General features: G+C 39.2%; 1 protein-coding gene across 1 annotated transcript in view; it reads right to left on the bottom strand.

The window, feature by feature from the left end:
- The window catches only part of ap3d1 (adaptor related protein complex 3 subunit delta 1), a gene marked incomplete in the record, with an annotated part of 32,698 nt that overhangs the window by 14,124 nt on the left and 2,991 nt on the right, over positions 1-15,583 (bottom strand). The window contains 18 exon segments of the mRNA XM_014014193.1: positions 1,668-1,721; positions 2,052-2,195; positions 2,341-2,509; positions 3,907-3,930; positions 6,165-6,238; positions 6,567-6,766; positions 6,957-7,032; positions 7,157-7,228; positions 7,665-7,806; positions 7,946-8,091; positions 8,216-8,447; positions 9,833-10,063; positions 10,145-10,293; positions 11,419-11,564; positions 13,020-13,068; positions 14,595-14,644; positions 15,179-15,228; positions 15,362-15,435. Coding sequence (XP_013869647.1) covers positions 1,668-1,721; positions 2,052-2,195; positions 2,341-2,509; positions 3,907-3,930; positions 6,165-6,238; positions 6,567-6,766; positions 6,957-7,032; positions 7,157-7,228; positions 7,665-7,806; positions 7,946-8,091; positions 8,216-8,447; positions 9,833-10,063; positions 10,145-10,293; positions 11,419-11,564; positions 13,020-13,068; positions 14,595-14,644; positions 15,179-15,228; positions 15,362-15,435 — 2,082 coding nt within the window.

Below are 15,583 nucleotides of genomic sequence, written 5' to 3' on the forward strand. Positions count from 1 at the left end.
GTATATATCATGTTGTATATTTGATTTGATCCAGTCAGAGGGGCTGTATAAGGAAGAAGAGCCACCTTGTTCTAAATTAAAGAAATATGTTTTTTAAGTATTGCGTAATGTTTAATTTCTAACTCAGTAATGGCTTTTTATTTTTTGCATTGTAAGGCCCAGCCACAGGCAGCCTGATCTTATTTGACCCCAGCCCCAGTTGTGTTTGCTTTCAGCAGAGTGCTATCTTACCAAATTTCCCTCTGGGATCAATTAAGTATTTTTGAATTGAATTGAATGCGGGCAGGGAACATAATACTAGGAAGGTGCACATCTTATTTTTGTTTCATTTGCAACACAACAATGGACTACTCCACAAGCTGAAGTATGGAAGGCTGCACGGGACCATCCAGCAGTATGACGCCAAAGACAAGAGAGCAGGACGACAGTGAACAGTAAGCTACTGGTAGCTAATGCTAGCTTGTTGTTGCTTGGGAGCTTGCTGCAGTTGCTGTTTAGTTGAATTTGTGAAAAATCATTAGTGTCGTTGGAAACGATTCAAGTAAAGTTTATCTCATCTGTGTGACGTGACGCCCTCCCGGCCAGCGAACCAATCAATAAGCAACAGCAGTTGACGTCAGGCCTGAATAGAACCACAGGTTTCATGGTTCCAGCAATAGGGGTGGCACCGGGCTATACAGTCTAATGCAAAGACTCTGAAAATGTGTTTGAGGCCAGGCCAGCAGTGAAGTGTAAGAATAGGATACTTGCCAATACGTGGTATTGGCTAGTACCCAATTTGAAGTACTCGTACTCGGTTTGAGAAAAACTGGTATTGGGACACACCTGATCCTAACCGCTTAAAATATGCGACTCAGATGTGTTCTGCTACTGTGACGGCTAATACAGAAATAAGTCTTCCACATGAACATCCTGAAGCCTGTTTCTAGGTTAGCTTTTACCCCAGGGCTGAATCAATACACAATATGCATCAATACACAAACATCTTATTAAACCTAGTTTTATTAAACTAACATGTTTAAAAGACTGTAAAAAACATCATCAGTGGTTAAATTCAAAGTCTGACATGTTTATCTTGTACTGTTGACAGGCAAGGTCATAAAAATGAGGTTTTTCAGGTAAGCATTATTTAATTTAATTTTTTCCAGACTAAGGAAATTAAGATCACCACCCCTACATGAGCTCTGAGGAAGCAGTCAGAGGACACATTATGATGCAGTTGGGATGCAAAAACAAAAATAAATAAATAAAATAAACACGACTGAGGCCAGACCTTTGCTCATATGTCACCACCTCAAAACCATCACGAGACCCATAGAGCAAAACAAAAGCCAAGGAGAACCACTGGCACTCTGAGACAAATACATACGCACCGTGTATGAACACAAGCACATGCTAGACAACAGACTGAGAGGCTTGGTGGTGGTGGTGGTGGTTGGGGGGGGGGGATTACTGTGTGACCTGTGGGGGGAAAATGAACTTTGGAAAAGAGACTGTCTACAGTGAGAAAGAAAAGAGCGGTGTTTATCTAATGGCTCTGAAGACGTGTAGAATAAACCCATTTAATGAGAGAGGTGTAGGAAACACAAAGTTACGACAGAGGAAATGTGGAAGGTGAGTATATGGAGGCAGAACATGGAGAGAGTTTTGGGAGGGGGTGACTCAACCTGGGTGTTAGAGGGCAGTGGAGCGTTTGAGAGCCAGAAATCCAGGTCCGAAACCTAGGAGAGGAAGGCAGGGAGAGGGGTGGCAGGAGGTGAGAGGGGTTCTGTATCGCACTACTACTCATGAAAACGGATACTTAAGATCACACTGTGCTATTTCATCAATATATCAAGGGTTTGGCAAGAGTCAGCTACGAAAAAAACGGACACTTGATCACAAGAGCCGATTGGGCTGGAAGTGCCGAGTCATGGATAAGGATCAAACTGGTCTGCATCTAATCTTTTCAGGAGAAACTACACAGAATGTTATATTCTTCATTTTTTAAATCAAGAGTTTGAGATCAGTTAACCAGAATTATGCTACAGTGAAGTGATCCAGAGGCATACCTCAGCGGAGGTGGAAGTGGGCGGTGCCGCCACTTCACTTGTTTCTTCTGATTGGACCACGGGCTCGTCCGTCTGATCGCCCAGAAGGTCCTCCTCCTTCTCTTCATGTTTGTGTTTCTTCTTCTTTTTTTCTTCTTTGCTCTTCTGCAAACACAGAGAAATCATTTGTGTGTTAGTCAGACCAAGGCTAAAACCCACAGAGTTGTCACGGCAGCTGATAAGATCCAGAGAAATTGCAGTTTACTGATCTACGCTCAGAGATGAGTGTCACAGACTACTGCACCTTCACCTTTCTATCTCTGTCTTTATCCTTCTTCTTCTCCTTCTTTTCTTTGCTGCTCTTCTTCTTGGGTTCCTGCGAAGCTGCATTTTCTCTCTCTCCGTCCTCTACGGGGCTTTTCTGAACCTCGACGGCACGGTGGGACCTGACCGGCAGCTTCTCACTGTCTGCAAGCGGCCTGGACAGAGAACGTGCACACAAGCACATTCACAACTCTTGATTTCTACTCATTGCATTTGGGATGAGGATCTGAGGAACGCGTTAAATCCTCCTGCGCTCTCTGACAAGCCGGTGTGTTACAAAAGCTGAACAAGGCACGTCAGCTGCAGCAGTCCGTCATACTCAAGCACATTTTCTAGACTTCAAACATGTTAGGTTTTATTTCGAGCAACATTTTTGCCATTCGTCCCACAGAGCTTTAATCTTTACGCCGTCTCAGACAGCAAGGAACCAGACAACGAACATTCCTGTTTTCAGAAACTTTCAAAAACAAAAAGGTGCAACGTGTCCCCCTGCTGGTCAATCTCCATAAAGGCTCTGCTCTGTCAGAACTGCTTGTAAAATCTAATTTTATTACTGTTCAAGATCTACAGTACTGTGTAAAAGTCAATCCTCAAATTTTGCTACCAAGTCGCCAGACTCTTTCCTTTAGACTTTGACTGCTTTTATACCAATTTTCAGTCCAGTACTTGACCATTTTCAAATAAATACTTTTTTATTTGTTTAACTTAACATAACGTACATAAAAAGGCTCATGAACTCGAAACAAAACTAAACACTCAGCAAAGAACCTATTTTAAACGCAGTCTTTAAAACCAGCCTGTCAAAGGGCCCAGTTTGTTCCCTTTTCCCCTTTCTAAATAAATAAATAAAAATCCACTGGCTGAAAAAAAAAGATCTGTCTAACTGGAAACCCGTACTCTGAAGGTGATGAATCTCTCATGGCCCCATTTAAATCTTTGCTAACTTTTCCCCCCATTATTTAAAAAACTACATGATTTTGGCATACTGGGAAAGGTTATTTTAGGCCCTACACTTCTTTTGTTTTCTACTTTCTCCAGTTTTTTTAAAAGCACAATATTCTGTTATGGTCAGGTACAAAAACCGGACCCTGCAGGGCCTTCAGAAAGCCTGAGGAATGACAGATCAAGACCACTTTAAAACATTACAAGAAAGTCTGGCTCCTTCAAAGTAAAGTACAAGCTTATTTCTGAAGGACGAGTGGCAAAAGATTAAATCCTGAGAACATCAGCATCAGTCCGTTTTATTTTACCCATTCCAAAACTGTTTTATTTGAAAGAGCAGATTAATCAAAGTAAAGAACTCCAGATGCTGATATTGTCAGGCTGAGTGAAAATAAACAGTAAAAAGGCATCAGAATAGGAGAAAAGGGATGTTAACAGATAACATGTCTAAAGCTACAAAGTCTAAATATTAAAATTACAAGGAAAGAAGACGGGAAGCAAACTGCAAGCTCCAAATGTGAAGAGACATCTACTTGCAGAGAACGAAAGAAAAGACGGTAAAGCAGTCGGAGGCAGTTTGAGCCCAGGTCCTGGCTGGAATATTACTCACCTGCGCCCAGCCGATTCCACCAAACTGCTCTCACAAAGAGGCAGTGATGGTTGTGTGTACGCATAGAAAAGAAAAAGCAGAAGCCATGAGGAGTGTGAGAAAGGGGGTCAGATCATATTCAAGTCAATGTTGTAGCCAGAAAAAATGTACAGTGTAAATAGAAAGACTATTTTAGCCTTTCCATTTTATATGCTGCATGCTCTTTAAAATGAGTTTTAAATGAATCCATTTTAAGACACAAATATTGACAATAGAATATCACAACAGGTTTTTAAAGCATGTATAAATATACTGTGGTTGGATGCTCCTACAGTAGAGTTTAGATTTACAGCCTGGGTCTGAGCCAAAATTCGAGCAAGGTCAGGTCAAAACTGCAGGCTTCATTGTGGGGTTGGACTTTTGTGACATATTTTTAAATAACCCTACAATACATACAGAACAGAGTAAACTAAACAAGAACACACAATCTAAAAGAGGTAATCTGGTGTGTTTGAGAGTATAATGTGGAAAAAAATCATCCATACAGTTGAGAAGTTGTAAATATACATGGAATAAATTTTGAACGATTACTTTCTAATGTACTACCATGATGAATTTTAATTACTTTCTTGTGTATAAATGAAATTTTGTGTTGTGGGGTAATTTCTCCTTCCGTCTTTGCTTTAGTATACGCTGTTTGATGTTTTCACACCGGAGCTGGAGGAGAAAAACTATTTATTCTTTTTTACGTTAATCGCTGGACGGAGACGAAAAGAAGACGAGGACATCAGTTGCACATTCACGTGCTCAACAGAACTAGAGGAGCTGTTATTCGAAGCTGTCCATCTTGCTAATTTAACAACATGCCTCTGCGGTCGGACCGGACAATTTTCAGCGACGTGAAGCTCATGTTTCTCCCGCAGTCACAAACATACCAACAGGTGTGTTTAACTAAAATAATCTGTTTCCCCACCACATGGTACACTGCAAGGGCTGAAAAATCCTGAGGCCTGTGTGAAATTAGGAGTATCATTATACACAAGGATTAGATTTTTTAATGCATTTTAAGCTCCAAAATCGAGGGCCACATTATACACTCATAAAAATGGTGCTTTTTACAGTCTAAATAGAGGAGACCATAGTTTACACTGTAAATGAAAGAAGAAAAAAAAGGTGCATCAGAAAACTAATGTGCATGTGGCCTCGCCCTGCTCTACTCATTTGTGATTTGCTTAAAAATCTCAAATGGTGATCTAAAACTGAAATCACTAAGCGCTTAATTAAAACAATATATCAAGTTTACCTCAGGCTCGGGCCTCTAATTAAAGTTAATTAGACAGGTGGGATTTTTCGGTCCAATCTAAAGTCTACCCTACAGGTTTAGAACACCTTTCCATAATGTTTTGGCTAGGAGGGCTGCCCATCTACAGCAGTCACTGGAGAGGTGGGGGTACACTTTGAGCAGATTGCGAGATTATCACAGGGCCACACATTCACGCTCACACTAGGATCAATTTAAAGTTGCCAATTAATCACACAGACATGCTTTTGAACTGAGGAATATGGAAAACATGCAAACGCTTTGATGAAAGGCCCCAGCTGGGAGTCAGAGCCAGGACCTTCCAGCTTCAGGTCAGCAGGGCTAATTGTGACTGCACGGACCTTTATTAAAGTCTGATGACTGAACAGAACTTCCTTTATATGAAAAATCTGACTATGCGTTGGCCTTTGGGGCATTCGTGATGCTGCGGAAACTTTGTCTTCAGTCATTCCCAGATCTGGGTTTTTCACGCAATATAATCCTGCTGGGATACAAACAGAAAGCTAAACTTCACAGCTTGACGTTCACTCGAAAATACACACGCCAAATGTTAAAGATTCAAGGAGGCGCAGAGGAACTGGATCCAGGATCCACAGATGAAAAAAGGATGATCTTACGGTATTAAAAAGAGAGAAAACAAATGACTCCCGAAGGAAAATTGAGGTTTTGCTTGTTTTAACAAACAAACTCTCCCTGAACATCATCAGAGCTGTTAAAGAAACTTTGACAACAACTATCTAAAAGCTTAACTTTGGCTCTGTACACTGGAGTAAATACTGAAATCCTTTGAGCAAATGATCACTAAAAATAAACACTTCACTACAAACTTCAGCCTGAAAAACAACTAAATAAATAATGAAAGGCTGACTGTTTTTGTGAAGATCTCTGAAAAACCTCAACAGAAGTGGACAAAGAGCTGAGCATATGAAGAACTGACATCAATACAGCATTGACTCACTTGTCCAGGTCGATATCCAGAGCTTTGTGCGGGTCAGCGGGGTCTCTTTCATCATCATCACTGGGTAAGGCATTCTGATACAAGCACAGATCACATTCAATAAATTCATTTGTTTTATTATTTATTACAGCAACAGGAAATTTACTAAGAAACACTTTCAGGCTCTGCTCTTTAACACAACAGGAACAAAAACACAGTAAAGACTAGTTTTAAAGTTTTTAGGAACAAGTACCTTACAATAAAGACAGATTCTGGAATTCTTTTTAAAACGCTTGAATACAACTGATAGATGTAATGCAAGTTAAACTAAAATGAACTATTTTTTTCATTGGTCGAAATCAGAGAAGGTGTTTCGTCTCAACATTATCCATTGGTTCCCGTTAAACGTCACACTAACCCTACCTCTGGCATCTCCTCGGTTACAATGTCGACCATGTGCGCAGGTGCGATGTCCTCTTCGCTCTCCGGACCGGAGTCGTGTTTCTTCCCTCGTCCGCTGCGCTTTTCTTTCCTCTTCTTTTTTTCCTTCTTTTTCTTCTCTGCTCTCGCCTTCTGACGGCGTTCCTCCTCCAGCTTCACGTACTGGTCGGACATAGGCAGACCTGATCGACAAGATACGGTTTAAAAGCTGATAAAACGCGTCGGAGGTCGTACGGAAACGAGAAGGATGGAGAAATGTTGGAAACAAACATCGTGGTTTTAATATGCTGCAGGTAAATTAGACCATTTAGATTCTTGTTTAGGTTCATTAAAGTGAAATAAGTCTGTTTATGTGAGAGAATTGTTTCCCACCTGGGACTTTGAGAGGCACACTGAGGTCAATCTGAACTACTGGGATGTGCTCCACTCCAGGAGTTTCCTGATACACCTACACAGAAGAAGTTGTGAATTCAACAACAATATTATTCGTGTAGCTCATACGTTCAGTGAACACCAAGCACAAAAAATATGAAAGTACTGAATAATAAAAGAAGTAAACGTGGTCATTTTACCTTTTGAGAGGATGGGGAGGCCTTGATGTAAAACGGATTGTTTGCTTGCTCCTGCTTCCTGGCTTCTCTCCTCTGGAAGTGAGGAGATAAAAATAGCAGCATAAATTATTTGATGCATCAGTTTAAGCACACACAGGGATCCACATGAGAAGATGGAATAATTACACAACCTAGGATCAATACGGTTTGTTAACAGAAGAAATACACTGCAAATGTAGACTACACAACGAGGTCTTTTAAAGACATTTAGTTTGTTTTGTTTTATTAATCTATTCATCTATCGTCTGTCGGCTTGTTGCTGAGTCAGGTCACAGCAGCAGCAGCTTGAGCAGGCAGGTCCACACCTCTTTCCACAGCCACCTCTTCTAGGAGGACTCCACAGTGTCTCCAGCGTGTCCACCCAGGGGGTATTCTTACCAGAACCACCTTCGCTGGCTCGTCTCTCTTATTTTGCTCTTTCTTGTTTGATCTATACTGCAGCGCAGGCCAATGGCTCATCAGTACGTACCCTGGCCAGCTCTTTCTCATCCACCTCTGTGTGACGAGAACGGGAGTGTTTTGGCTCCTCTTTAGCAAAAATTGCCTTTGGTTGCTCGTCCTCTGACTCGCTCTCGGATGGAGGCTCGTTGATCCAAGCATCCAGGTCCAGGCTTCACAAACATGTTCGCAACAAAAAGAACAAAGATTCTGTTTTATTTTTGCAGGTGAAAATTATATTAAAATATAGAAACACAACCTGAAAACAGATGTGAGAAAGATGATATTTGACAAGTTGTACAGTAAACTCACCCTTCAGGAACAGGAACTTTCTTCTGTGCTTTAGGGGCCACAGGGTTGAGCTCTCCAGCAAACAGAGCACAGACTTCTTCTGCCACTTCTACATCCTTCTGCTGAAGCTTCTGGATGTACTTGACCAACTGCAGGATGCAGGACGCCTGAGAGACAAGGTGAGCCAATCTAAATTAACACTTTGTTAATGTTTTATGTAGCTTTGAGATCCTTATTATGTTAAATGACAGTAAGTTGAGCTTGGCTCAGATGCAACTTTTTTGTTCTTACCCTCTCCTGCACCTCGAGGTTGGCGCTCTGGACAAACAGAGGCAGCCTGTCTATCATCAGCTGACTGGCTTCCTGTGCGGTTGTGCCATCTGTGTCCCCTTCCTGACTCTTCAGCACGGTGGCAAACAGCTTGGCTGAGTTCTGTACGTACACGGCCTGGATGTGGCCAGGCAGGGTGGCCACCTTTGGTCGCAACATAGCCTCTAATGTTTGCATTGGGTTTTCCAGGTGTCTACAAAACATTTAAGAGACAATGTAAGTTAATACAAGACACCATGTTACTGTCCTTGCAAGGTAAAAAGAATAAACTGTATGCAAAACTGTCCTTCACTACACGGTGAAGAGACAACTAGAGAATTGTTTTTTTTTCTGCATAAATGCAGAGTGAACGCTTAAGGCAAAAAATAAAATAAAAAGTTGTAAAACAGCCAAAAAAGCTGAAATTTTAAGAAAAGTAGCTAAAAGCAGCTGAATCTAGCACAAAGAAGCAGAAAGAGGAAGTTTGCTGAATAAAGTAGCTGAAAGAAAAAGCTAAAATTATCACAATGTGAATTTATAGGGTATCTGCAGATATTAGCAAGTAAAATTTAAGACTTTTTAAGATCTTTTTAAAACCACCTTGAATGAAATTTAAGACCGAAAATATAAGTGATGGTTCTGCAGAGACGGCCGGGGGAGACGTAGAACTTTAATCGCTTCTGCCCGACAAATTTTAAGACATTTGAGTAACAAATTTAAGACCAACTTGCACATTTTTAAATAAATTTAAGACTTTTTAAGGTCTTAATTTTAGATATGTGAATTTAAGACATTTTAAGGACCCACAGACACCCTGATTTAGCTGGAAAAGGCTAAAGTTAACAGAAAAGAGCTAAAAAGTTGCTTGAATTAGCAGAAAGAAGCTGATAGACACAAAAAAACTGAACCAGAATAGCTGAAAAGAAGAAAAAAAAAGAGATGAAAAAGCAGAAAAGGCTAAAATTAGCAAAAAAGAAACTAAAGAAAGCTAAAATTAGCTCAAAGAATTTAAATAAAAAAAGGCAGAACCAGAAAAAATGGTAAGAGCAGGAAAGGTTTAATTGTTTTTGAAGGATTTTAAGGATGTTTTAGATGGCTCTATTCATTTTCAGTAACAACAAAAAATACTATTAACCTTTTATTTAATCATTAACCTTTTGTTTAACCAGGAAAATTCTATTCAGATCATAGATCTCTTTTGAAGTTAGGCCTGGACCTGAAGGCAACCTATTGTACGTGTTTTTGGTCAAATTGCCAAAATGGCTAAATACTTCAAAAAGACTAAATTGCTGAAAAACCAAAAGTCATAGCCAGAATGTCCAGAAGGAGCTCAATGTTTTGATATATGAATTATTGTAATAGCACAAAAACTGTGGAACGAGATAGGTGCTGAAAACTTCCAAGAGAAAAACAGATCATCTCAATAGTGTGAAAGCTTCACAATAGTCACACTATGAACTGAATGTAGAAGATGGATAAAATAAAAGATCAAATTGGCCAAAACTTTAATTTTTACTAAAATTAGATCTAAAACTGTGTCAGCGATTAAACCCAGAACTCTTCTCTATGTATTTTCTACATCTGAAAGCATCAACTCACTCCGAGAACTCGCCGCAGATCCAGGCAGCAGCGTACAACACTTCACAGATGCCATTTCTCTGCGTGTTGCCCGTCAGCAGGTGAGCATTATCCAGCAGCGTTGCCATCTGGGCGACAGCAAACGCCCGGATGGCTTTGACCCGAATGGCAACGTCCAGCATCTGAGAGGCGATGAGATGGCCGTGCCGCGTGCCCTCTAATCGGGTCAGCTCCACCAGGATACTGATGTACCTGTGGAGCAGACATGAAGCGCAGGTTGGGAAACAGCCACCACAACAAAACTCCACGTTAAACAGGAGAGCAGAGACTGACCACTCAAAGTTGGTGATGTACTGATAGTTGCTTTGGCTGCAAATGTCAATGATCTTGGTGAGCAGCTCGTCTCTGTAGGTGGTTCCTTCGGCTTTGTCTACATGTAGCATCAGCTTCTTCACAATCTCCATCAAGTTCTTCTTCGATACCTAGAAGAAAATATTTAAAGGTTAACAAGTATTTTTTTATTTTACAAAAATAACTTATTTCAGAACAATGGTGCAGCAAGGTGTGTACAGTTTGCTGCACAGAAGACAAGACTGAATTAGCACGTGTGAAGCCAAACTCAGTCAAACACTGTTTACTCAGAGGAGCATTTTGGCAAGCACCTCCATGTTTTTTGGAGTTGTAACAAATGGAAGAAATTGGGGACAAAAAGATAAAACTATCCAAAATGCATCAGACATGTTCACTCTGTAGAATCAGAACAACAAGCAGATGCAGGAACCTGATTACAGGAGCTGAAATTATATTGAACATAAAGCTCAATGATGTCTGCTGCAGGTAAAACTGTTCACTATTTATGTCTCCACAAACAATCTGCAACATGATCTGGAGGAAAGAAAACTTATTTTTCTTCAAGTGACACTTCTATTAAAGAAACTTTGAAGTCTTGGACCTATATCTACATAAACAAAGCCCAATCTGAATGAAGAGCTAGCACTGATTCTAAACAAATACAGGAAGCTTAGAACTGTCAAAGGTGGGCTTTCCTCCTGCACCAAACAGCTTCAGGCCATTTCTCAATCAGCACAAAAACTGCTAAAAGATTTCAGAACCAACTGCGACCAAAAAAATTTTTTTTTAATTAATTAATTAATTAAAAACAACAACCTGGACATATCCAAAATTTATTTTCATGAACAGAAAAATGTTTTGGAAAAGTGTTTCAATAGATTTTACAGGCTATTCTTTCACAATAACCACATAATCTGGATTAGATCAGGTTTTTGCAAGTAGAAATTGTGTGTGGGGACGGGAAAACATTTAAAATCATTAAATAATTCAAGATGTTAAAGGTTTGTACAAAAATGTATGACATTTTTTCCTTAAAGTATAAAGACATCTAAAGGTAAAAGTTGATAAAAACCATTGCACAACTATAATACGACAAAAAGTTTCCAGTGGGTTTTTTTTTTTTTGTAGACTTGATGTCAGTTTTCTTGGGAATTGTGGCATTTCTCAGCAACTACACAAAAATGTAATAATTTGATGGGCCAAAGAGGAGTTAACAGCTCATAGCAACATTAAAGCCAGAGGTTTTGGTTCCATACCATGCCATAAAGCAGGTCCAAAGCTCTGAGACGAATGGATTCATCTTTGTCATCCAGACACTGAAGGATCAGGTCCTTATGAGACTGCACCGACTTGGGATGGGTCTTCAGAATCTTTGACATGGCGAGCAGGCCCAAGTACTTCACTGTGTGTGAAAACAAAAACAGAACACTTCAATGAACTGAATACTGGATATTTACTGCAACTCTAAACTGGCTATAGGGAAATAAAAACTTTATGAAGACCAAAAAATTGCAACTGTCTGTTCTTTTAACTGTACTGACTTTAAAACCTTAGTATAGAGAACTCAATCTCTAAATAATGGAAATAAACTATTACTATGCAGGTATGTAAGAATATGCATAAAATCAACTACAAAAAAGTATAGAAGAAAAAATAAGTGAAAAAACAGAATGATGGAAAGGACAAACACACACACACAAGCACACACACAAGACAGTGGATATTTATTTTGGGTCAATAGTAGATCATAATCTCAGGATTTTAATGTTTTTTAATAGGTTGAAACATGGGACTCTGCGTTGTTTTATGTGGCAGAGACCAATGCCTCTCAGGTTCCTGAATCAATAAACGTGTGCTGTACTGACCTTGGAGTAAGGTAACACTCATCACTGGAGAGGACAACTTCTAAAATAAAATAGAACCAAGGATGTGGCTTTACTGCAAAAGTAACTGGCAATGATGGATACGCCCTCTAAATTTATTTCTTCTGGTCTGTGACTTGTGGAAAAATTTGGTGCATTTTATTTAAAAGTGCACAATTATGATACAAATTTTAAAAAACATTAAAGTTTGCTCCATATCCTGCTACTCGTGTTTTAATGATAAATCACCCCATCCATGAAGAAAGCAGATAACAAAGGCACTTCATAGGTCGGAGTCATTATATGAAAGAAGAGAGTAACCTGAGCCAACAAACAGGACACAGCTGGCTTGACCCAGTACAGTAAGCCACAACTATAAATAGAAATAAACCACCTCAAAAATGCAAAACATTATCAGTTTTCCTGTAGAGAACCAATTAACTTATCTCACACAGATTCTCCTGACTCCTGGTTATGTCAAAGTGGCAACCAATTCTGAGAACCAATATTTTCGGTATGAGCTAGCACTCAATAATGAGTGATAGCTCTTCATTCAGATTGGGCTTTGTTTATGTAGATATAGGTTCTGGATCAACCTATTTTTTTCAGCCAGTTGAAATAAAATAAAGTGTAGCAAACTAATAAACAAAACCTTAAAAACTACAGAGTCTACTGATACCACAGGTCTACAGTCTAGGGCACACACAGCTATCTACACGGTCCAGATAACTCGAACGCTGTTGTCAGATTGAAGCAACAATCTTGTCCTCTCTCCCTGTCACACTCAGCAGTCTTTCTGAGAGGAAAGAGGCACATTTTATTCAAGAACAACAGAATTCCAAGCAGGCGTCCTTAATTGAAGAGAACATGGTAACGTTCGAGTTATCCGGAATCTGGGCTCTACGGTGTCGTCGTCTACAAGGATGGACTGTTCCAGTCAGAAACACACAGACAATGAGAAAATGACACACTGCAGGCATTGACTGAGGGCTCACAGTTCTGGTCCGAGTCTTCTATCAGGATTCGTAGTTTCTGCACACAGAGCTGCGGAGGAGAAAGAAAGCAAGAGGGAAAACATGATTGTTAACCATACCACACCAATTTGACTTGTGTAAAAACCAAAATGGAGGCAAAGAAAAGGAGGGAAAAAAACGTACTTAGCAGGTTTTATTCAGGGTGCAGTGAGCAATTTGTTCTGCTTTTGAACCCAACAGATTTGTGCTAAAGTTCAACTTGGGCTTAAAGCTCTGTGACGACCCCTTAAGAGTCTAATCAGAGGTACAAACACTGAGTTTATGTTTGTTGACCATCTCAATCCAAGATTACACTGAAGTGATGAACTGCCTGAGGTTAGGTTTTTTTTTCTCTGTGTTTTATCCCTTTAAACACTACAACATTTGGTCTCATTACTCTGAAACAGACCTGGAGTCTTTCGTTGTAAAAAAGGTGCAGCTCCTGAACAACTCTAAAGTCACCAAACTCAAAGATATTATGAACCCAGATCCTCTTAGCTGACGCTCAGCTCTTCCTCCTCATCCGTAAAAGCAACGCCCAAGCTTTCATCTGGCAGCTCGAAGGATAAATCCTATCGAAATCCATTAAAACATACCGTTTCCTGTTTTTTTTTTTTTTGTCAGCCAGTAACTGACACCAAACTTGAGAAAGGATTTGTGCAAATACTGGCCGCTCTCCCTGCTTTGCATCAAACACCCTCACAGTAAATACAGTGAACACTATGTGAAAGCAGCAATGCTTAAACATTTCAAAGTAGATTTTTTTTCTGCATAATTGGCACAGGACTTACAAAACCATCTTATTTGCCTGTGTGACAAATATATTTTACTATTTAAAATTACGATCATTTTAACAGACTTGAGAGGGCATGCATTATGATTCAACTGGAGTGAAAAGGGTTTAATAATTACAGTAAGTTCATGTCCATTTACTGAGAAACTCGATTTACAGAGCTATATTATGTTGGAGTTTGTTGACCTTAGGTCCCTCGATCTTTTTTTTCCCTTACTTTTTTATTCTATTTTTACCTCTTTATTTTATCATTTTAATGCTCTGATTTATTTGCACTATGGGAGCTGAAAAATTATTTTGTTGTTCACTGTCTGTGGACCGCAGTGGTCTTTTCAGTGCAACAATAACAATAAAGATTTATCTTATCTTAACTGCCAAAAAAATTAGAAGTACTTAAGAACACTTTACCTTTCTTTATTTTAGGTGTGTCTCATGATCTCTTAATGTGATTGGATGACTTATGTTATAAGCATATGGTCTTGATATATTAGTTATTAATTCTATGCATCATTCCTCCTGTAGAAGGAAACAATATGTTTGTTTAGTGGTTTTTGCTTAAATGTTGACTTTCTGGGTATCTGGGGCAGGCGGTGTGCGGGGGGAGGTTGTTTTAATTAAATTGTTTTAATTTCAATGCAATGAATTATGTTTTGTTTTATTTTATTTGTGGACCCCAGGAAGAAGATTCTTTATCCAAGTGAGGAGTAATGGAGATCTGTTTCAATAAGCAATGTTTATTTGATGAAGAGAGTTCCAAGACTTACCTGGATACTAGCACTGTGGTTAGGCATCCCAGAGGATAAAGAAATCAACACTGCAATGAAGAACAAGACAATAATTAGTCATTAATATCAAATCAAACTTAAGATTCTTCAACAACTTAACAGCACTCAAACACTAATGAATCCTAAAGACGTCAACTATTATTTAATTGTTCTATGAAATTAAAAAGTTTGTTTTTCTAATGTAAAAATGAAACTATGCTAAAGATTAGATTAAAAATCCACAGGCTCATAAATGCTCATGTCTTAAAGTGGGTGGACATATCATGCTTTTAAAACCTTTTTCACATTTAAATCATTCATTTGGGCTCTCTACAAATTGGAACTGCAATGCTTTGATCTGAATTTCTCCTTATTGTAACGCCACAAGTCCCTCTTTCACCCCTTTTTTAATAGCTGTCTCAGATCAGCCCGTTTTGAGGCTGTCTCTTTAAATCCATACAAGGTGGATTTTGAATGACATATCCTCGTTTAAAATAAAATAACTGTTAATATCTGAAACAAACTAAATCTCAGGTGTGAGCTACAACCAAGAGAGCAACATTGCGTAGATTTTCAGCACTGACCTGCAATTACAGTGTTGACACATTCATATAGCAGAGACATGGCAGAAGTACTGTGAGAGAGAAAAACGGGGTGCAAAACAAAACAAAACAAAAAAAACAAAGATTAAAAACTGATGAATTCATCAGATGCGACTCTGACCATCTGTAGAAAAACTAACTGTACAGCTGCAGCTTTCAGCTCACCTGTGGATTAGATTTGTCAAAGGTTCGATGAGCTTCTTCCCCAACCTCGGCTCCAGAGGTGTGAGGGCACCGAACTGTGGAAGAGCAACAAGATTTTTTTTAAATTTATATATTCATTTTTATTCATTTCGTTAAAAAATAAAACATTTCATACAATAAAATAATACAAATAAAATAAAATGAAAGGCAGCAGCAGAAGAAAAAAAATCTTATATCTGCTCC

Source organism: Austrofundulus limnaeus, unplaced genomic scaffold, assembly GCF_001266775.1.
Source record: "Austrofundulus limnaeus strain Quisiro unplaced genomic scaffold, Austrofundulus_limnaeus-1.0 Scaffold111, whole genome shotgun sequence".
Lineage (NCBI taxonomy): Eukaryota > Metazoa > Chordata > Actinopteri > Cyprinodontiformes > Rivulidae > Austrofundulus > Austrofundulus limnaeus.